General features: G+C 39.5%; 1 protein-coding gene and 1 long non-coding RNA gene across 5 annotated transcripts; one reads left to right on the forward strand and one right to left on the reverse strand.

Annotated features, from left to right (window-relative positions):
- Nucleotides 1-127: 127 nt before the first annotated feature.
- Nucleotides 128-19,237, forward strand: LOC148376506 (coiled-coil domain-containing protein 13-like). Of its 4 annotated transcripts, none has more exons than XM_088347959.1 (11): nt 128-387; nt 3,981-4,129; nt 4,193-4,335; nt 6,004-6,081; nt 9,733-9,846; nt 9,920-10,024; nt 13,289-13,432; nt 13,502-13,669; nt 16,626-16,835; nt 16,912-17,078; nt 18,249-19,237. In XM_088347959.1, the coding sequence occupies exons 1-11, from the start codon at nt 353-355 to the stop codon at nt 18,283-18,285; spliced, it is 1,350 nt and encodes a 449-aa protein (XP_088204085.1). In that variant the 5' UTR covers nt 128-352; the 3' UTR covers nt 18,286-19,237. The 4 variants fall into 4 exon arrangements, with proteins under 4 accessions (XP_088204085.1, XP_088204112.1, XP_088204093.1 ...); XM_088347986.1 differs by having other exon boundaries at nt 3,988-4,129; XM_088347967.1 differs by lacking the exon at nt 128-387 and adding an exon at nt 587-840.
- On the reverse strand, nt 13,733-18,816 carry LOC148376507 (uncharacterized). Its single transcript, XR_015852062.1, has 3 exons — nt 18,211-18,816; nt 16,892-17,053; nt 13,733-13,972 (listed from the first exon to the last, which is right to left on the reverse strand). It is a non-coding gene; the product is annotated as an uncharacterized LOC148376507 (long non-coding RNA).
- Nucleotides 19,238-20,758: the final 1,521 nt, after the last annotated feature.

Genomic DNA, 20,758 nt, shown 5'->3' on the forward strand with positions numbered 1-20,758 from the left:
CGTCCGTACAATGTTCGATCATATTTCACATCGAGAACTTTTTGTGACAAGACAAATAACGCAAACACACAACGTTGTCAAATTTTATTGACGTAAGAAAGGCCAGTCGGGATTTGCAATGGCGCAACAAAGGGGAAACGATTTTACAATGCCCGCCATTTGTTTGCTTTTGCGCAACAAAGGCTTACATTCATGCGATAATCTAATATTTTTGCACAATTAAAGCAAACAAACTTGGGAGTGTAATGGAATACTCCGCACTATATTTTTGAGCTGTGTTTTATATTCCGCTTTAAAGAAAAGTGTAGCTAAGCAACAGGAAACGGGTTACGGGGATTACTTAAATAAAACGATGGAAAACCAATCTACCAACTCGGAGGACGACACGTGAGTTTTACTGTTAATTTGATTTTCTAAGAAAAATGATTTATGAATTTTTATATGCTCGTGTAAACTTAAATTGTACAAAATTAAGTTGACTTGTTGTCAAAAACAATCTCCGGTATCAAAACAGGTCGCATATTGACCCTTTGCACGTGACGTCACGTTGCCTTCCCTGTTAGAATGAGAGCCATGACGGACGACAGAAGCTCCCCAGCAGATAGCAGTTGAATGAGCAATTGAGTTGAAACAAACATCAATAGCAATGATAGATGTACCCAACCACAACTTTTTACGATGGTGATTCATTGCTGTGCGTAGGGCTGTGCCAACCGGCATGGTTCTAGACATGATTTTGAATTTTACATACCTGTTTTGATCAAGACAAGAAGGTGATGTTCATCCGAAAAGCAAATGGAGGGACAAGCAGCCCTCAAATTATTCCAGGATTTGCAGCAAGCATATTTTACAAGGAAGTTTTATGTATTTCCAAGCAATTTTATGTTAGTTTGTACGAGTGTTGTCAGACACTCATAACAATTTAGCTAGTGCTAACCAGCTAATGTTAGTGGCATACTGTTGCCATTTCTTACTATGTAAACAAGCTGCTTTTATTGCAATTAAGCAGCGATTCGAAACAGTAATCTTCTGAAGAGCATATGTATAGAAAACTGTTATTTGCTTTATTATAAATTTTCTTACGCGGAAATTAACTCCCAAATTAACAATGGAGAATACGGGAGGCGAATGTTCAGAAGATAAGGTGTCATTTCACCAAAGTAAATATTCTAAACATGCTTAAAAGTGGTTTCTATACATGAAGTAAATGTTCATGTTTTACTGTTTTACTAAATTTCCCACAAAATTTAGATAAAAGTCGTTTTAGTAACGTTTGTGTTTGGGGGGGACATTTCACAACAGGGGTGCATTTTTTGGCACAATGAAGCACAGAAACGTGTACGTGTTCCAAAGAACTGGTGAGCATCCAGACTTTTATAAGCTTATAGATCGGCACTGGTGTATGGGGAGACTCCATTTACAATATAGATGTACAGATCATGTGGACTGACGTTAGGCAGACTGGACGATTTGTTTAGATGTGTGAATATGTTAGGACGAAGACTCGGTAGCTAGCATTGCTAATGCTACCCTTAGTTTTTCTAAAAAGCTCAATTAATGCTTTCCGATAAGGTGAGCCACCTCATTCGACAACTGCACGTTATTCGTTTCACTAGTCATTGCAAATGGTGTTAAATAGAATCACTGTTTTTGTTGTCTACTGTTTACTGACCTTGTCCACTGTTTGCTAGGGTTTACTCCCGTCTGTCATGGTGTCGTCACGTGTGTGCAATGGTCAATGTGCTAACAGGAAGTGTTTTTTTTCTAGGGCAAAACAAAACCATTGAGTTCTTTGCTTTTAAAACATAATGTTTATGTTTTTCAAAAGACTTCATTTTTTACCCTACATGTCACAAGTAAGTTTTCAAGCGAACACGTTTTGCTTTTGTCTTAAAGGGACAGTGTGTTGTATTTAGTGCCTCCTAGTGGTACATACAGATGAACATGACCTATCATACTAGCGTTAGTTTTTGTGACAAATATCATAGGTTGAGACATTTGTATTTCTTGTACATAGTGGAATTAATACCTAGTAGTCGCCACCATGTTGGTCTGGTGTCTTGCGAACGACAACCAGTGGGACAGAACACAGCGTAGCAGCATTAGATAAAATTGCCATCTAGCGATTAAATATTACACATTGGGGCTTTAAACAATACAAAAAGTAAACTAAATTAATGAAATATCAAATTAAAATATTATTTTTTTTAATGCTGAGTTTCACATTTAATGCCACCGAATAATGAGGGACTAAAATAATTGATATAAAAAAACAACAGTTTTAATTACCATCTAAAAGTACATCAAATCTATATACTTTTCTTTTTTCAATCATATCCAGTGTGCAACAAGCCATTTACTTACCTTCCACAGGTGGGACCTGCAGGTAAAAGAAAATATATTGCCAATGTAAATGGTCTTCATTTATATAGCGCTTTTCAAGTCAATGAAGACCTCCCAAAGCGCTTTAAAATGTGCTTCACACTTACCCATTCACACACACACTCACACACCAAGTTAGCCATGCAAGGCGCCTAACTATTGGGGGCATTAGGGATTCAGTGTCTTGCACAAGGACACTTCGACATATAACAGAGGAGCTGGGAATCGAACCTGCGACCTCTTGATCCGAAAACGAGATCTCTACCTCCTGAGCTAATGTAAGTCAAGTCATCATTATTTGCCTTAATCAGAAGGAGTGATAAAGGGCTACACATGATTATTACAAATTACAGAGTATTATTACACCATCCCCTGATCTAAAACCTACATAAGGGCAAGGAAAACCTCAAAAACAACATGAGGAAAATGAAGAAACATTGAGAAGGGACCGCACATGAGGTCATCCCCTTTTAAGATGACCAGGCTGCAATAGATGTTGCAATAAGAAACAATATAATTAAAAATAAAATATAAAAGAATTACAGTTAATACATCTATCTGCCCTGGTCATATCCCTCGAGAGCAGTGACCGACAGCAAAAGAAACACATACAAACAAGGAAAATATAAAAAAGGGAAAAAGTTGCAAAAACACACTAAAATTATTGGACCATGGCCAACCCAAATGCCCAAACATCCAAAAAGGTTCACCACCTTGGCACCCAAGCTTTCGTCTCTCCAGATCAAACGGGGCAGAAGAAAGTGGCCATGTCACTCGGGTCAGGGTGACACGACACCCTCTTCTGATCAACAGCAGGGCCCGACATCTTTCACTGGTTTACCCCTGCCACATCATAAAGGTGCCCTGCCCATCCCTTAGAACACGTCTAAACATCCCACTATCTTTTTACAACACATCTCCAGTCATTCCTATCACCAACATTTAAAGTTAATACAAAATAGAAATACAATCCAAAGGATGAAAAATTATATTTATATATGTCTTTATTATTTTTGCACAATGTTGCTGCTTATGTTCCAAAGCACTATTTTCTGATGCATTTGCAACCTCGGCCAGTCGAAAAAAGACCACCTTGTAAATATTGACTATCCTAATATTATCCATCCATCAATTATATGCACCGCTTATCCTCAGTAGGGTTGCGGGGGTGCTGGAGCCCATCCTAGCCAATTCGGGCAGTGGGCAGGAACTGGTTGCCAGCCAGTTGCAGGGCACACGGAGACAGACATTTCACTCGCTCATTCACACCTAGGGACAATTTGGGGGGAAATCCAAGAAAGCACGGGGAGCACATGCAAACTCTGCACAGGAGAACTGTGCCATGGACACGCTAACCACTCATCCGCCGTGCCGCCTATCCTACTATATATTTATATTTTTCATTAAATGTATTTTCTTAAAAGTCTTTTATGACATGTTTATCCTGGAGTGTCGTGTCTTATCTCGCAAACGATGTACACTATGTTGTAATAAATATTGATTAAGACAATTCTATTTTTGCATTTTATTTTGAGTGCACTGATTAACAGTGTTGCCTACTCCTGCCTCCTTGTATATTTACGTTGATTTGTGTTTAGGGAGCAGCATGCGGATGCAAGGTGGTTGATCCAACTGAGAGAGATGAGGGATGAAAACGATTGCCTGATAAATTTGCTCGCCGAAAAGGATTTGGAAATCAAGCTCATGCAGAAGAAGTTGGACGATGAGAGACTTCTGGCCATGGCAGGTAGGTAACAGTATGATTGTATTGTTGCTAGTTTATAAACAAAACAACATTTTTGCGTTTTAGGCGTCGCCGGAATAGCGGGCGACATGGCCGCCGTCAAGATCGTAGAGTTGTCCAAGAAGAATCGAGAGTTGACGTCTGAAATGGAGAGAGAGAAGTCGAAATCCAAACAAAACACTAATAGGATTAAGGAGCTTGATAAGCAGGTTGGTTTTGATGTCATCTAGATTCAGGGAAGAAGATAAGTATTTGAACACCCTGCTATTTTGCTAGTACTTCCCACTTAGAAATCATGGAGGGTCTGAAATTTTCATCGTAGGTGCATGCCCACTGAGAGAGTGATAAACTAAAAAGAGAAATCCAGAAATCACTTTGCATGATTTTTTTCACAATTTATTTGTGTGATATAGCTGCAAATAAGTGTTTGAACACCTGAGAAAATGAATGTTGATATTTGGTACAGTAGCCTTTGTTTGCTATTACAGAGGTCAAACGTTTCCTGTAGTTTTTCACCAGGTTTGCACACACTGCAGGAGGGATCTTGGCCCACTCCTCCACACAGACCTTCTCTAGATCAGTTAGGTATCTGGGTTGTCGCTGAGAAACACAGAGTTTTAGCTCCCTGCAAAGATTATTGGTTGAGTTCAGGTCTGGAGACTGGCTTGGCTATGGCTAAAACCTTGATATGCTTCTTACGCTCCGGTTATCCTGGCTGTGTGCTTCGGGTCGCTGTCCTGTTGGAAGACCAAGCCACGAACCATCTTCAATGCGCTGACTGGGGGAAGGAGGTTGTTCCCCAAAATCTCACAATACATGGCCCCAGTCATCCTCTATTTAATGCAGTGCACTCGTCCTGTCCCATGTGCAAAAAACACCCCCAAAGCATGATGCTACCACCCCTATGCTTCACAGTAGTGATGGTGTTCTTCGGATTGTACTCTTCATTCTTCTTCCTCCAAACACGCTTGGTGGAATTATGACCAAAAAAATTCAATTTTGGTCTCATCTGACCACAAAACCTTCTCCCATCATCCAAATGGTCATATGCAAACTTAAGACGGGCCTTGTTGTGTGCTGGTTTAAGCAGGGGAACCTTTCGTGCCATGCAGGATTTCAAACCATGACATCTTAGTGTATTACCTACCTTGGAAAAGGTGGTCCCAGTTCTTTTCAGGTCATTGACTAACTCCTGCCGTGTAGTTTTGGGCTGGTTCCTCACTTTTCTTAGAATCATTGAGACCCCATGAGGTGATATATTGCATGGAGCTCCACTCAGATTGAGATTGTTGTTGAGAATGTGAGCTGTTTAGCTTCTTCCATTTTCTAATAATTGCTCCAACAGTGGACCTTTTTTCACCAAGCTGCTTGGCAATTGCTCCGTAGCCCTTTCCAGCCTTGTGAAGGTGTACGATTTTGTCTCTGGTATCTTTGGACAGCTCCTTGGTCATCGCCATGTTAAGAGTTAAAGTCTTACCGATTGTATGGGGTGGACTGGTGTCTTTATGCAGATAACGACCTCAAACTGATGCATCTAATTCAGGATGTTACATGGAGTTCAGGTGGATTTCTAATGGGCGGACTAACAGGTCTTTTAGGGTTAGTATTCTTGATGATTTACAGGTGTTCAAATGCTTATTTGCAACTGTATAACACATATAAATTGTTAAAACATCATGCATTGTGATTTCTGGATTTTTCTTTTTAGTTTATCTCTCTCACAGTGGACATGCACCTACGATGAAAATTTCAGACCCCTCCATGATTTCTAAGTGGGGCAAAAAGCAAAATAGCAGGGTGTTCAAATACTTATTTATTAAAACATTTCTTTTGACTTATTTTTACCTGGTTTCTTTTTTTTTTTTTTTTTTTAACAGCTGCAGGCCGCTCTTCTTTCACTGTCGGAGCAAAAGCCCGACTCCAATATTCAGAAGCACATCTCAAAAGATTGTGGGGTAAGTCTATTTCCATCTAAAATACCTCTGAGTTACGTTTTATGATGTTTGTTTTTTTCTTTAAACCAGGTCGAACAAGCCTGCGTGAGAGATATTTTAGCAAGTATGAAAAAATACATACTTAAGACTTGACTTTGTAATGCTTTTTTTTTTAATTTGTCCAGTTTGCCGCTTATTGGGTTTTTAAATGTTGGGCAAGTGCTGTAAAAAGTTACAGCTTAAAACTTTAACTCAATAGTTAATCACTTTAAAGCTTTAACTCGCGTGTTAACTTAAAGACAGTGGCGGTTTTAGGCAAGGGAGAGGTGGGCAGCCGCCTGGGCGACATATATATATATATATATATATATATATATATATATGTATATATATATATATATATATATATATATATATATATATATATATTTAAGCATTTTTTGATAAATATTGGCCATTTTTATGTATAGTGTATTTGTATTAATCATTTAAGTATTTTTTGATAAATATTTGCACTTTTTATAAATATAGTCTATTTGTATATATTAGTTAAGCATTTTTCTTTATATTTCCCAATTTTACGAAAACATTGTATTTGTATATATTATTTAAGCATTTTTTTATATTTGCCATTTTTATGTATAAAGTGTATTTGTATTTGTGCAATTGAAAAATATATCCACCTATTTTATTCGTGTTAATTATGTGTCTTGGCAATTTTTTGGGGGTTATAATAATAATAATAATAATAATTTCCTTGTATTGTCATTCTGTGTAACAATGTACACAGAACGAAATGTCGATTGCACCTGACCCGTTGTAGCGAGCCGATGCAGCCGCAGCCAACATAGGGCGCCGCCGACCACTTTTTAAGTCTTAGGAATGACTCGGCCGGGGCGCGAACCACCGACCTCCCAGTCTCAAAGCGGGCGCCTTACCATCTAGGCTACTGAGCTGGTATGCTAGGCTACTGAGCTGGTATGCTGGGTTGTATGGTTGGTCGGAAGAGCACCCGGTGTTGGTTTCGACCCAGGGAGTAATTTAGTGTAGAACCGCCACTGCCTTAAGTAGAATCAAGAATTACAAACGTTTAAAGGGTCATCGTGTACTATTTAGCGCCTCCGAGTGTTGATGAAAATCCAATGAATTAAAGAAAACAATGTTGATTTGAATAAGCAATACTACTTGAACTATCACATAAACAACGAATGTTGGACTCTTACATCTGTCTCTGGTATCATGATTAGAAATAGTGTGATGACGAGATCAAATTTACATTCCTAGGGGTCTAGTGGTTAGGCCTCGGCGCTCCCACCGCTGAAATCCAGGTTCAATTCCCTTTGCATTCAATGTTTTGCAAATGTGTTCAGAGATATTTTTCAACCGATTCGTCATCACTCAAATACTTTAATATATTACCATAAACCCAAACATTGAGTTGTTTTGGGGGTAAAAAAATGCAAGTTCTATATGGTAGAATCAAAAAAATAAGGCATTTTTTATTTCTTTCTGTGCGGTCCGGTACCGGTCTGTGGCCTGGTGCTTGCTGACCACTGCTCTGTAGCACTCATTTTCGGTTTGTTACACAATGCAGCAACATCTAGTGGTCGAATAAGACAGACTGTACCTGGGAGTTAAAGTTTTCACCTTTTTAAAGCTTTGGATACTGTACGTGGGACTTAACGTTTTAATTTATGCAGCATTAGTTTTACTAGTCATGTTGTGGATTAACTGTAAGTCAGCAGCCTTCGAGCTGACAGTAGCCCATTTTGTGAAGACATCTGGCGGGAGTCAGGAGATAAGTCACAATATGTTGACTGAGCAAAGTCGGGGCCGGGAAAAACATCATGAGATCTCTTGAACACACTATAAATGCCGATGTGAGAAGAGAAACAAGGAACGTGGCTTGAATGAATATTGCGGAACGGATGCAATAAAGGGCGTTCCCTTTTTGTTATATCTCCGTCTCTGTGTATATTTTAGGGTGAGACCCAATGACATCCTCTCCAAAACTCAAGTCAAGTCAAGTCATTTTTATTTGTATAGCCCTTAATCACAAAGAGTCTCAAAGGGCTTTACAGGTTATTACACAGACTATTTTTCAGACTGTTATTACACCATCCCCTGGTCTGGAACCAACACGAGGGCAAGGAAAAACTCAAAAACCTCAACATGAGGAAAATGAAGAAACCTTGAGAAGGGACCGCACATGTGGTATCCCCCTTCCAGGATTACCAGACAGCAAAGGATGTTGCAATCACTAATAATACAGAGATATTGTCCACAAAAAGTATAGGTTATTCATATGCTATAGAGTAGAAGTGAGTTTTAAGCTTAGATTTAAACATTTCCACTGAGGTTGCAGATCGGATCTCAGGGGGAAGAGCATTCCACAGCACCGATGCCCGGATGGAGAACGCTCTCGAACCAGCGGAACACTTCTTGGCTCTTGGGATCACCAGAAGACCGGCTCTCTCAGAACGAAGGCTTCGGACCAGAACATAGGGGGAAATCAGATCTGAAAGATATGAGGGAGCAAGTCCATGTATGATTTTGTATAATACTAAGAGAACCTTGAAATCACATCTTAGGCTAACAGGGAGCCAATGCACTTTAGCCAAAATCGTCGTGATGTGATCGGACTTTTTTGTCCTAGTTAAAAGCCTCGCTGCGGCATTTTGTACCAGCTGAAGACTCTTGATTCTGGACTTCGGGAGACCGGAGAGTAGTGCATTACAGTAATCGAGACGGGAGCTAACAAACGCGTGATTTATAATCTCCGCCTCTGACTGAGACAGTATAGGACGTATTTTAGCAATGTTGCGAAGATGGAAGAAAGCGGTTCTAGTAACTTTCTTCACACGCGTTTGAAAGGACAGGTAGGGGTCAAATATGACACCTAAATTTTTAACTGAGTCACTCTGTGTGATGTGACATTTGTCAATGTTCACAGCAGTTTTTGAGACATATTTTTCACTTAAATGGCTTTTGCTATCATCTCTCTACCCTTGAAGGCCCAGTGTGCAATATTTGACCACTAGATCGCACTGTTGTCTAATGCGAAATAAAACCAATGCAGCAGCAAGCAGAAAGATGCCAGACAAACGTGGACTACTAGGTATGGAATCCACTAGGTGAAAGAAATAAAAATTTCTTGATGAAAATTAACATTGCTATTATGATACATGTATTTTTGCCTAGTATTAATATCAATGTTTTCTTTACTGAATGAAAGTTTTTTTGTACCACTAGGAGGGACTAAATATAAAACTGTCCCTTTAAAAGTTTAGATGTCTTTCATTCATTCATTCTCCAGGCTCTTCTCCTCACTGGGATTGTGGGAATGCTGGAGCCCATCAGAGCTGATTGTGGGCAAGGGACATACTGGACTGTTTGTCTTTAACATTTATTATTTTATATTTATTTGAGGCATTTACAGTTTTTATTTTGTTTCATTTCCCTTTTTATTCTCACATTTTATTTTGTTTATTTTTTGCATCATCTTTAAAAGATTATTTCCCCACAGTCACTCTTTGAAAATCCGTATTTATTTTTATGATATTTGCCAATGAGAATTCGTTAGATCTGAGAGCATATCCTGTATTTCCATTTTTTTAAGTCTTACTATCTCAACCTAATCAGTGCGCCTGATTGCTTTGTTCTTGAAATCAGGACCTTCCAGCAATGAAGTCCCTGAAGGACAAATTATCCGCTGCTCAACTCAAAGTCACAGAGCACCGCAACCAGATTCAGTTTCTAAAACAAGAATTGAAACTAGCTCATAAGGTGCGCAGCATTTCACCCAAAGTCACCTCTCAAACAAAGTTGTGCTCATCCCATTTTGTTTTCCACTTTTCAGGTTCTGGTGAGCGAAGTTGGGGAAGAGGCCAACGTTCAGCAGTTGTTGAGCAGTACAGGTAGCTTTCGGGGTCGTGCGCAGCAGATACTGGCCCTGCAGGCAAGGGTAAAGTGAAAGTCATTTATAATTACCTTGTATTTTTCTTTACTTCCTACCGCTAACCACGGATACAGACAAAAACTTTTATCACTAGCCGCTAACTAAGCATTAACTAGACAGATTTTGGTGAACTATGACTTGTGTTTAAATACAGTGACCATCGAAAACTCCGATGGAACAGTCAATGGATACTTTCATCATCAATAACTGCAATTATTAATTATTGTATAAAAACCAACACACATGAAAGCCGCACCTGTATATAAGCCGCATGCGCCCACATTAAAACATGTAACACAATCACAAATTTAACCCAAACCCGACTTTGAGTCCCGCAATTGTAACTGAATATGAAGTACACAGTCCAAAAACCACAGCCGGCAAATTGAACGTAAAATGATACCGGTACTTAAGATATGACGCAGACCTGCAGAGTCCGGGTCCCGTTGAAAATCTCATTTCATCTCATCTCATCAGCTGTAACGCTTATCCTCATTACGGTCGCGGGGGTGCTGGAGCCCATCCCAGCCATCTCCGGGCAGTGGGCAGGGGACACCCTAAACTGGTTGCCAGCCAATGACAGGGCACACGGGGACAGACAACTTACTCGCTCATTCACACCTAGGGACAATTTGGACCGGCCAATTCACCTGAAATGCATGTTTTTGGAACGTGGGAGGAAACCGGAGTGCCCGGAGGAAACCCACGCAAGCACGGGGAGAACACACAAACTCCGCACAGGAAGTCTGGAGCTGGATTTGAACCCACGACAGGTTCCCATGACATGAACTGTGCCGCACAAGCGCTAACCACTGCGCCGCCGTGCTGCCTATTTTTATTTTTATTTTTTTCAAATCAAACGTTTGCTTTATCCCGATTTAGAAATTTTCGTTCGGTTTGGAAATTTCGGTTTGTTTGGCAATTTGCATACTCGTCAGCCAATCAGAAGCCTGCATGGAATAACTTCGTGGTTCCGGACTCTCCTGAGCGTTATGAGGTCGTGCATTTGCATATCATTTTCCAAAGGAGACGCACAGAGAACACAAGAAAAATGCACAAGTGGTTAGGAATCAAGCCAAAACCTCAGCCCCAGACGAAAGATTCAAAAGAAGCTAACAAACTTGATGACGCTACAAAACGTAAACGTACATTAAAAGCTTTGTGGAAAGAGGAGTTCACGTGGCTTGTAGCAGACGACGCAACGCAAACATTGCATGAATGAAGATGAGTAAATACAGGTAGATACGGATGGCAGATGGAAAACAGCGATGTCATATACATGCAATGAAAAAGTAGGTTTATAATAAAGTGTTGTTCTGTTCTATACTCTGATTATCAATCCTTAATACTTTGCAACAACGTTTTTTTTTTCTGCGATTCGTCGTCTTATTGTGTTTCAAGTTGGGAAAAATGGGGCAGGCAACTTTATGGCTGGGCAGGCAACTTTTCAGAGTTGTCTGCTCTGGTGTCCGCTACATTTTGTCATGAGTTTCAGACACTGATTATAGTCATAAGATTTATCAGAAATAAAAATCAAGCCAACCAAATAGATGAACCACCCCCAAAAAAATCAATTTTTTTACTGTGAGTTAACTATGAGAAATCATTAACTATTAATCAAGTGTTTTTTAATTTTTACGCATTTTAACTGATAAATATGTGATTAAACTTGATATTTTTTACATTGGTGATTGAGTGGCCTATAATATTTGATAATTAGCATTTTATACAGATACATACCTGATTCATTCTGAGTTACAGTAACTGAGAAAATTCGACTTTTTTCCCCTCCATTTTTATATCCGTGATTAATTATGATTAATTACCAGAAAATGTGTTTAATCTCAGTTTTAATTTCTTCACAACACTTGTAGCTTCATGTGCTAGATATATCAAGGAAGGTTTTAAATGTGTTTCCTTTAAAACATGTGCAAACTTAAAATTAAAAATATAATTGTGGATCATCACTTACGGTAATTAACTTATCCATCCATTATCTGCACCGCTTATCCTCAGTAGGGTCGCGGGGGTGCTGGAGCCCATCTCAGCTAATTAACTAATCAATTGTCGAAATAATAAACAAAGTATACAAATAAATGAAATGAAATGAAATGAAATCATCTGCATTTATATAGCGCTTTTCAAGTCAATGACTTCCCAAAGCGCTTTACATTGTGCTTCACATTTCCCAATAGCGGCCGTGATCTGTGCAGCCATGTAAGGCGCTAACCTGCTTATTGGGGGTAGTAAGGGTTCAGTGTCTTACCCAAGGACACTTCGGCATGTAACACGGACAAGCCGGGATTCGAACTGGGATCCCTTAATCCTAAAACGATCGCTCTACCTCCTGAGCTAACACACAAATATAGAAATTAAAGTGTTTTTTGAAAATCTTCATATACAACGTGATTAATTCATGACACATATATTTAATTTTAGATCTAATTATTTTAATTGTATTGTTTGTTAATGCAACATCCATTGCAGCCTGGTTATCCTGGAAGGGGGATGACCTCATGTGCAGTCCCTTCTCAAGGTTTCTTCATTTTTCTCATGTTGAGGTTTTTGAGTTTTATCTTGCCCTCATGTAGGTTTTAGATCAGGGGATGGTGTAATAATAGTCTGTAGTTTGCAAAATAATCTATGCAGCCCTTTGAGACACCTTGTGATTACAAATAAACATGGCTTTACATCTTTTATGACCATATTTAGTTCATCTCATCAGCTGCACTGCTTATCCTCAGTAGGGTCGCGGGGATGCTGGAGCCCATCCCAGCAATCATCGGGCAGTGGGCAGGGGACACCCTGGACTGGTTGCCAACCAATCGCAGGGCACACAGTAACAGACAACTCATTCGCTCATTCACACCTAGGGACAATTTGGACCGGCCAATTCACCTGAAATGCATGTTTTTGGAACGTGGGAGGAAACCGGAGTGCCCGGAGGAAACCCACGCAAGCACGGGGAAAACATACAAACTCCGCACAGGAAGTCTGGAGCTGGATTTGAACCCACGACAGGTTCCCATGACATGAACTGTGCCGCACAAGCGCTAACCACTGCGCCGCCGTGCTGCCCCCATATTTAGTTACCACACGAAAAAAATAATATTTTAATGGCGTATTGATTTATTTAATTTGGGCACTTTTAGTCGCGCATACCTGGGCACCTATTCAACTCATTCATTGTCGACCTACTTAAATGGAAAAAATGAAGGTTTGTCGTCTATAGCCGTCTTCGGCACTGAACGTGTTGAATATTTGTGACAGGTGCGAGACCTGGAGCAGCAGCTGAAGAGGGCGACAACGCAAGGGTTGAGTAAGCATAGCGCGGAAGAGGAACCTTCCAAAACCCAGGGCAGAAACATCAACTTGATCCGCACCATGGAGAAGGAGAAGAAGGAAGCGCTCGATGTGCGAGCACGCATTAAAATCGATTTAATTCCGTAGAAAATGTAAATCACTTGGTGGTTTCTTTTGCAGAGACTCCTAGTCGGATACGAATCCCTTCAGAAGGAGCTTGAAGACACGAAGAAGAAACTGGAAGGCTATAAGGCCAGGATCAAATGTCTGTCGGAGGAAAAGGCCGCTCAAATATCCGCCGCACTAATTAAAAGCAAACACGACGACGAGCTGGTGGAAGCGTTGCTGGTAAGGCTTTAACGTGTTTTTGGGATGGTGGGCTGTCAGAATGGAATCTCGGACCCAATTGCGTTAGTTTTAAAGGAATCTTTATTGCATTGAGCTGACAGAGCTTGCTTAGGAAGCCGATGATTGTCGGTCGCTAGCAGCGTTGGACGGAATGGCAGTTCCGTGACGGGTAGGGAGAATCAATACGTCTTAGCGGGCAGGTCGATGGCCAGGGCAGGAGAGCCGGTCGTAAGCGTGGGGCAGGAACAGGTCGACACCGAAGGCAGGCAGGAATCAAACAGGAAAGGTCTTTGGTACTGGAATCTGGCAAAACACACAGGGAGACACAAGTACGGTCTGACACTCTCCTTTGGCGCTGACAGCTTAAGAAGAGAGTGCCAGCCAATCAGAGAGCGCGCTCCTGCGCACCAGACGATTGCCACAGGTGTCTGCATTTTGGCAATCATGACATGGGCTGCACAAACGTCCCAAAAGTGTTTTAAAATGTCCTCTCAAGAAATTCAAATTGCAAATAAAACCTGAAATGTTATTAAAACAAAAACAATTGGAATATAAATTAATATATTAGACGCTTCCCTATTTACGAACATTTGAGTTACGAAAAACGGTAGATACGAACATTTTTTTTGGGATGTCGAAAAATATCCAGACATTGCTGTAAGTTAGATTTTGTATTGTGGACCTTTTTCCGAGTACAGTACAAGACAGTACTGTAGTGCTTTTTTACGCTGCCACCAGCGTGTGGCGCTGTGAGAGGTTACCCAGCATCCAGCCCGAGGAAGAAATCCGGCTTCCTCTTTCTAGCTTGTGTATAAACATACTATACTGTATCTCCAGCGCGCTAAGAACTTTGACATCTCTCTCTCTCTCTCTTTCTCTCTCTCTCTCTCTCTTTCTCTCTCTCTTTCTTTCTTTCTTTCTTTCTTTCTTTTTTTCTTTCTCTCTCTCTCTCTTTCTTTCTCTCGCTCTCTTCTTCCCCATTATCTGCACTGCTTATCCTCAGTAGGATCGCGGGGTGTATATAATATATCTATAATCGAAATTATTATTATTTTTTTTAATTAAAGAAAAAATTAAGATATTTTGTATCGCTCATTTGAAAAAGTTTTCTTAAAAACATATTGGACGATTTTGATTTTTTTTACATGAATGCAAGAAAACATTTTATATCGATATATTTAGGAAAAAAAATCTTCAAACTTACTCTTAAATGGATGAGTTAGATTATAACAGATGAAAACGAGTTTCAGAAAGAAATATTTTTGAAACGGCAGTGACATTTTCAAATACGGATCATGTTAAACATCACAAAATAACATATTTATATGTCATCTAAATCCTTATTTAGTAAATGTTAATTATTGGGTATCACTGAGAAATTTCTCAGCAAGTTGTATTGGTAAAAAATGGGTTCAAAACCAAAATAGTTCAACCATTGGGTGCATTGAATTAGACCTAATTAAATTGTAATACAGACGCTGCTCTACTTACGAACGAGATACCGGACGATCGTTCGTAAGTTGAATTTGTTCGTAAGATGCTTCAGTGCTATATTTTGTATATTTCAGGTTTATATAAGTATGTTTAAGGCTTGTTTAAGGAACCTGTATTGTTTTGTACTTAAAAAATAAAGATTTCATAAAATAATATGCTCTATAAAGATAAACAAAGTTAAGTTTAATTTACTTTTGGAAGATGAGCTTCAACAGTTAGACGACTTCCTCCTCCGGGGTAAAAAGTGGCAGAAAAAAGCGTTCCGACCATTTTCTCAACCGCATTAAGCTTTCTTATTCCACTTTCATTTCAAAAGAAACGGCTTGCCTCTTCCTTACACTTTACACCAACCATATTGAATGGATGCACGAGATATTAAACAACAAAAATGTCAAAGTTCTTAGCACGCTAGAGATACAGTATAGCATGTTTACACATGAACTAGGGAGAGGAAGCAGATTTCCTCTTGGGGGTAGATGCTGGGTGACCTCTCACAGCGCCACCACACGCCGGTAGCGGTGGAAAGAAGCACTCCAGTACTGTCCTGTACTCGGAAAAAGGTGCACACGATTCAAAATCCAACTTACAGCAATGTCCGGACAAAAAATGTTCGTATCTACAGTTTTTCGTAGGTCGAATGGTCGTAAGTAGGGGAGTGTCTGTACTTGACTAATATTATTCTGAAGTAACAGTAATTTTACTTGAGTAAATCTTTTGGCTACTTTACCCACATCTGTTCTTGACCAACTATGATGAGGTGTGGATTTTCACTCTTATTGTTTGTTGGCAACTCTAGTAAACGAGTGTATGATCCAACCATTTTCTCAACCACATCAAGCTTTCTTATTCCACTTTCTTTTCAACAGAAATGGCCCGCCTCTTCTTTATACTTTACACCAACCGTATTGAATGGATGCACGAAATATTAAACAATAAAAATGCCAAAGTTCTTAGCGCGCTGGAGATACAGTATAGAATATTGACACATGAACAAGGAAAAGGTAGCGGGATTTCTTCTTCGGGGTGGATGCTGGGTGCCCTCTCACAGCGCCACACGCCGGTAGTGGCGGAAAGAAGCACTACAGTAATGTCCTGTCCTCGGAAAAAGGTGCACTCAATGCAAAATGTAACTCAGAAATGTCCAGATATTTTTTGACATCCCGAAAAAATGTTTGTATCTACCGTTTTTCTTTTTTTAATGTGATATGTCTTCCAAAATAAATTTAGAGTGTTCTCGAGTTCTTTAAAGAAAAAAAATATAATGACAACAAAAAAGTAACTAGCATGGCCTAATGGGCAAATTTACTTTATTAAATGGAATCGTGATCTAAATTGGTTATTTTTCCACCAATCAAGCCACTCCTTATTTTTTTTTGCATCCCAGCCGTATTGAATCACTTATTGTGGATAGTTTACACCAATACATGCCGTCTTTTGCCTTTTTCTTTTGATCCCACTGTAGAAGGAGAAAGCTCAGATGCAGGAGACGGTGAATAATCTGACCAAAGAACTGGAAGAGCAGAAATCGGAGCCCGTGTCCAGCCCCTTAGCACCGTTGCGCAATGAGCTCTCCGTGCAGGGCATGCTCATCCAGAACTTGTACCAAGTGGTTTCTGACAAAGAAGACACTATCAAGGAGTTAGAGGAAAAACTCCAGCTGCTCGCAGCAAAGGTGAAAACTAAATTAAATAGAATATTCAAGAAAACACTATACCCCTGGAATCTGACCTTGTTGGCAACTTTTCAAGCATGGGGAAACTCTGGCCTGCTCCACTGATGCCAGCATCACCACCGATGCCAGTATCACCACCGATTCCAGCATCATCACTGATTCCAGCATCATCACTGATGCCAGCATCATCACTGATGCGAGTTCTCCAGAAGATGGCGCTGTTGACAAGAAAACATCTCCACGGTATGTCTTCAAACGTTCTTCACTGTGATTTTCATCATTCAAGGCCTTCACCAATGGAATAAAGCTTTGTTATTGTTGACGCTATTTAAAATTGACTTGAAATTGATCTTTGTTTAAGGAAAAGGATTCATTTGTCATGGAATGTATACAATAAAGTCTAAAATTCAATCGGCAATCTAAAATGCATTACGCTTTGCTGTATATTGTACATTTACCCAAATATTGGACCCCCATACAATTTATTCCTCACAAGTAATTATTCCACATTATATAAATGATTGTAATCCTAAGAACGTTTTAATAGTTAAACTTTGACATCATTTTTTTTCTCAAAAAAATCCAACTTCACTCTTTTTGCCATACAACAGTAGTCCAGTTGTTATTAGAAATTTAACCTTATACACTTTCTAACTTTTGCTTAATCATTCTTGATTAACAATATGGAAATATATATCATATCATATATATATATATATATATATATATATATATATATATATATATATATATATATATATAAAAGACATTTTCTTATTTATGCTGTGTTTTATACACTGCAGTTATTAAAATATCCAAAGATACAAGTTAACTGTTAATTTTGAACGAAACTTTCTTTTTTAGAATGTATTTATTGATTTACAAAATTATAAAATAACCTTACATAAATATAAGACGGAATACAGGACTGTCTCAGAAAATTAAAACATTGTGATGAAGTAGTTTGTTTTCTGTAAAGCAATTTTAAGAGAAAGACAAAACAATAGTTCCAAATCAACTAAGATAAGTACAAAACGTTATCGCAATATACTAATTTTCTCAGGGTGACTGTTCTTTTAAAGATTAAATAAAATAAAACAAGAAATTTTGGTGTAGAGTTAAAAATAAACCTCATAAATTTTCTTTATATTTGCCATTCTATCCCCTATGTGGCCCAAAGCTGACAGATTGGAATCTATTGCTTTTATTTGCTTTGAATATACAATGTTAACCTCACTATTGTGTCTAAAGAATATAGAATTGATATAAAAACATATTTTTCCTTTAAAATAGACAGATGTTCAACTTTGTTATTTCCTTCAATCCCACACATTATTTTTCTGTAAACTGCTCGTACTCATTCATACGGGAGTACCTAATGTTATGTCTGAAACTCCTCCTTTGTCTCCTCAGCCCCACTTTTGCGGTCAACGGGCCGTGGTATTTGTAGACGTTTTCATCCTCCCTGAGAAACGGACCGCAACAGCAGAAGACGATGTACCCGTCTGCATCTAATGACTTTGAATGCGCTCGGCCACGGGTGAAAGAAGAAATATTTGCCAGCGGACAGGTGCGGCATTCACCCCCTCGCCTTCCTTGAGATTACCAAGGTCCGGAACATTTAAGGTACGAGTCGGTGGGGAGCCGAGTCGGCGATTCAAACGAGGATGCTAAGTGGCGATAGGAAAAGGGGGCCGCCGAGGGCATCGCCGTGACGACAGCATCCGGCTTGAAAACTGACGCGATGTGACAAGTGGAGCGTTGCTTCCTGTAGGGTCTATGACGTGGTAGACTTTACCTCCTCTTGTCACGTGATCAAATGCAACATTACCTCCCTCCTTCCCGCCTCCTCGCTTTCCGCCTCACCGATGTTCCAGCACTCGACTGTGACCTTCTTATGCCGCCTAAGGTCACCTGCGATTGTTGTCTCCTCGGCCGGCCTCTGCGCAAACCCTTCGGTAGTGGAGTGGAGTCATCAATCCCTGTTGAAAAATAAATCACAAGGGTAAAAATTGCGTGACCTGACCCCGGATAAGCGCGAGAAATTGGATGGATGGGTGGCTACAAATTGAACGGGGGTTTGTTTACGTGACGAAAACAAAACTTAAAGAAAGGGACTGAGCGATAGCGTCAGCAATTTAAATTAGCGACTTTAAAGTCTGGCCATTTGAAGTCCAAATAACAATGTGTGTCATTTACAAGCAGGATATATTTAAAAACTGTTTTCATTTGCACAACAGTTGAGTCATACATGACGTCTTGGTACTGGCAGTTCTTGTTAAATGAAAATGCATGTTTTTCAATATTCACACATTTTTCGCTTTATTTTATTGTATTAAACCGGTATTATTATTACTGGGCCCTTGTATTCATTAGAAAAATTGAATACAAGGGCCCCTCTATTATTGTTATTCTATATATATATTTTATATACCACTGCCATATTCCCCTAGTGGGAGGTGGCTAGAGTCATTTCTGACTCTTTTTGGAAGATTGATTCAGAGGAGGGGATTCCACCACAACCTCCCAGTCTCGGGGCGGGCGCCATACCCCCAAGGCCACCGAGCTGGTTTTATTCTAACAAACAATTTATTGACCAATTGAATTAAAGAGCCGAGTTTATTCTTTTCAAAATTCGTCTCACCTTTTGGCGCACCACATTCGTCTTTAGATCATTATGTCAGGAAAACGGATGAAAAACCTTGTTTAGTTATTCTGAAGCGTGGCTAAACACACTTTGGGTGAATTATTTTAACCATTTTTGATAGTTCAATATGCTTTAATCAAGACACACACTGGATTTATGGACTTTTCTTTTACTAATCATCTACTGAAAAAGCTTGAATAGAACACAAAACACTAATAAGGAAATAAAACAAAACTACAAGTTGAGAACATAAACTTTCACCATTTGGATAGACAGTTCTTCTTGTTAGGATATGCCCTGTTGTCTTCTGGCTGGCCAAATTCAAACTGCCCTTGCGAGGTGAGACGTGTACCAGCTCTCAGTTCCAGTCTCCTGGGAGGGGCGGACCCCTTGGGGTGGAGTTGTTACAGCAACCTTTGATGCGCAAGTGCACGCTAACGCCACCTCTCCAACCTCAGATTCCACCAGTATCAGTCAGATAACATATTCATATTATTGACTTAACAGTATTCACTTGACATTTTCTGCAATGCAAAACGGAATTCTGACCACACGTTGAATATTCAACACTACCTAGCAAAATCTTTGCTTTTTGTAGCTTTATTTGTTTATTATTTTTTTAAAATTAAATCTTAAAGCCTCTAAATCAGGCATGTCCGAAGTACACCCCAGGGGCCAGTTACAGCCTGTGATAGAATTCTGACTAGAAATTGATAATATGTGACCTGCCAGTAATGTTGACCACAGTATTAAAAACATGTATGCAAAATAACTAATATATATATAAATATATATATGTATATCACTATATAAAGGCAGTAGCCCTTTGGCCACCTTGCCCTTGGCTTTCTGTGAGAATTTTAGCCCACCCCATTTTTGACATGGCTATTGTAAATATAAAAAGGAAAGGTGGACCGCCGCCTCCAGGACAAGTAGGAACCAGGGTATTTTTTTTCGCCAAAATCTGAAACCACTGCGTCTGCCTAAGAGACTCGTTTTCAAAGAATATAATATCAAGAGGCACTGCCAGATGAAACATGCTGAGTACAAAAAGCTAACTGAAAACAAACGCTGTGAAAAGGTGGAGCAAACTGAAGCTGTTTTAATAAGACCCTGTGAGTCAAATGAAAATGCTACGCGTTTTCGACGCCAAGCGCTACAATTCTTTCACGGAGGGTGAATTTATTAGCGAATTTTCAAATCATTCCTGGCTGAACAGTCAGCCCTCACACATTTTTTCAGCTTACCAATTTTGGCCTGCTTTCTAAAAAAGTAG

This window comes from Urocampus carinirostris, chromosome 1 (genome assembly GCF_059441175.1).
Source record: "Urocampus carinirostris isolate Australia breed hairy pipefish chromosome 1, RoL_Ucar_1.0, whole genome shotgun sequence".
Lineage (NCBI taxonomy): Eukaryota > Metazoa > Chordata > Actinopteri > Syngnathiformes > Syngnathidae > Urocampus > Urocampus carinirostris.